The sequence below is a fragment of the Coffea arabica genome, chromosome 11e (genome assembly GCF_036785885.1).
Source record: "Coffea arabica cultivar ET-39 chromosome 11e, Coffea Arabica ET-39 HiFi, whole genome shotgun sequence".
Classification (NCBI taxonomy): Eukaryota; Viridiplantae; Streptophyta; class Magnoliopsida; order Gentianales; family Rubiaceae; genus Coffea; species Coffea arabica.
In genome coordinates, this window is record NC_092331.1 from 54,606,704 (window position 1) to 54,609,356 (window position 2,653).

General features: G+C 41.1%; 1 protein-coding gene across 1 annotated transcript; it reads right to left on the reverse strand.

Annotated features, from left to right (window-relative positions):
• Positions 1 to 824: 824 nt before the first annotated feature.
• On the reverse strand, positions 825 to 2,398 carry LOC140021668 (HMG-Y-related protein A-like). Its single transcript, XM_072072957.1, has 2 exons — positions 2,045 to 2,398; positions 825 to 1,610 (listed from the first exon to the last, which is right to left on the reverse strand). The coding sequence occupies exons 1-2, from the start codon at positions 2,153 to 2,155 to the stop codon at positions 1,101 to 1,103; spliced, it is 621 nt and encodes a 206-aa protein (XP_071929058.1). The 5' UTR covers positions 2,156 to 2,398; the 3' UTR covers positions 825 to 1,100.
• Positions 2,399 to 2,653: the final 255 nt, after the last annotated feature.

A 2,653-nucleotide genomic window follows, 5' to 3' on the forward strand; every position in this document is an offset into this window, starting at 1 on the left:
AACTTGAATAATTGTCAAAAAAGGAATAAAATAAGCCTTTACTGTTAAATATCCATCCAATCAATTGCTGTCAATTGAAAATATGATATCACTTCAGACAACCCTTCTGAGATGAAGACATAAACCAAGAAAATACTCTACATTCTATCATAAAATAACAGCAGCCCAAAATTAAACACCTCTATTGTTTGTGTTTGTACCCATCCAATTAAAAAAGCGCCCAGGTTAGGTTCCCATCCTCAAAAGGAAAAAGAAATACTCCTAGCAGCGTACTAAAATTCAAACCGGGGTATCTTCCTGGGGATCGGTGGGACCCGCTCTCCTCGAGGGTTGGGGGACTAGTCGGGTGTAGGCCCGGACACCCCCAACTGAAAAAAAAAAAAAAAAAGAAAAAAAAAAAGAGGACTTGTTTGTCCCATAAAATTCAAACAATTTCACCAAAATTCAAATGCTTTGCTCTCCCGCTTCAACCAAAATTCAGACCGCCAACAAAATCCCCTCCCCCCCCTTCATTTTCCAGCCTGTGTTTTTTTCTCCTTTTGAATAAACACAAGGCACCAACCCCATTTCAGATCTAACCACTCACGTAATGATGACAAATCCAATTAAAGAAACAAACAAAGAGCCAAGTCCACCCATGTCCTCAAAACCTTCCTCTCTTAAATTTCTACTAGTACAATTATCAATCAATGCAGAAGTTAAAAAAAAAAAAAAAAGCAAAAAGTTAAAAGTAAAAAAAAAAAAAATCCCAGAATGTCACTTTTTCACAAAGAATGAAAAACACAAAAGAAAAGAAAAAGAAAAAGTAGGAAAAACAAAGTTAATTTAAAATAAAAGAGGCTAAAGAAGCCTCCCTCAACTGCCGCTCCATTAATTAAATTTACATACATCGGCCCAATTACATCGTCACAAAGTCACAACAACACCCCCTAAAGGGCACCCCTCCTGTCTCGGCCCCCATCCAACCAGAAAACACGGCCTAAATTAAATTAACCCAAACTACAAGGACTAAAAAATTAAAAAAAGGAAAACTCAAAAAAAAATTAAAATTTAACCCGACAATTAGCACTACGACCCCTAAAAACTACTTCGCCTTTCAATCAAGCCCCTACGGTAGCGGTCGCAGCAGGTTTCACTTTCGGCGGCCTTCCTCTACCCCTGGGAGCCCCACTCGGAGCTCCGGTGGACGTCGAAACAGGCCCAGCTCCAGTCTTTGCCGCCTTGGGGGGCCGTCCGCGCTTCCTCCCGGACCCCGTCGAGCTCGGAGCGGTTTTCTTCTTCGGCGGAGCCGGAGGTGCGAGGGGATCCGTGACCTTGGGCGGGCGGCCGCGGGGGCGGGGAGGAGGTGGGACGTAGCCGGGTGGGAGAGCTGGCTTGGGCTTGGGTGGACGGCCTCGGCCACGGCGGGGAGGGGCATTCGGGTCGGGCTTGAGGTAGTTGTTTTTGAGCATGGCGAGCTGGCCGGTGGCCTTCATTCTATTGAGATGGTGGGTCAGCAACGTGGAGTGAGCAGGGGGGAGGTTTCCATAGGTGGATTCGATGTGCTTTGAGATTGTGGATTTGTTGGAGCCGTTCTTGTCGTTCAATGCTTCGATTGCTGATAAGATCATCTGCCAAAGGAAAAATCCAGATTTAACGAAATTATCAGTCAGATTCTTTTGAGAAAAGTATGTTTTTTAAGCTAAGAATTAGGTGAAAAAAGGTCATTTTGGCCCCCAAAAAATGGATAAGAACAAGAAAATGCAGTAAATCTCGGGAGTAAATGCTGGTTTCTTAGCAGAAAATGAGGGGAAAAAGAACAAAAAAGAAAAGGAAAATGGGGGAAAATGTTGAAATGGGTTCCCTTTACTTCCCACCAAAAAAAAAGAAAAAACTGAAAATTTTTGGGAAAAAATCCCAGTTGAATTTCAAATTTTTTTAACTTAACATAAATTTTTTTAAACAAAAAAACCCCATTTAAAACCCCAAAAAAAGGAAAAAAAAAAGTAAATAAAGTTATTTCTCTAGGGAAAAAAAAAAGAAAAAAAGGGTTTGATAAATTCACCTCAGGGTAAGGAGGGAGAGCTGGAGCTGGGGCTGGGGCTGAAGCTGGAGGAGGAGGAACTGGGGCTGAGCAAATATTTTCATTATTACTTTTGGGCTCTTCAGTAGCCATGCTGCTACAGGAGAAATTCCAGAAAATTCAAAGAAAAACGCCACACAAAAATTTTTTTAAAAAATCAAAATTAAATTTTTTTTTCCTTCTAGGAGGGAGGACTGAGGAGAGGAAAATTGGATTTGGTTGAAAGAAATAGGAAAGGATGAGATTTATTTAAAGGGAACTGTGAAACGAGAGAGATAGAGAGAGGAAAGAGTTATGTAGGGAGAGATCGGAAATGGGATCGTTGAGGAGAAAGTAAAGAAGGGGCTTCAGACTTTCAGTAGTGTTTTTCTGAGCTGATCCAACGGCTGGGGATTGGCTATCGCAGTTTTAATCCAACGGTTTTCGTTCCTTTCAATTTTCTTTACCCGGATCGATGACGTGGCTGTCCATTTCTTTATCTATTTCAAAATCTTTTTTTTATTCTGTTGAAATTACCAAAATGCTCCTCGATTTTAATGAATTCAACGTCAGGTTTTTAAAATATTGCGATGAAATCAAGTGCACGAAAAA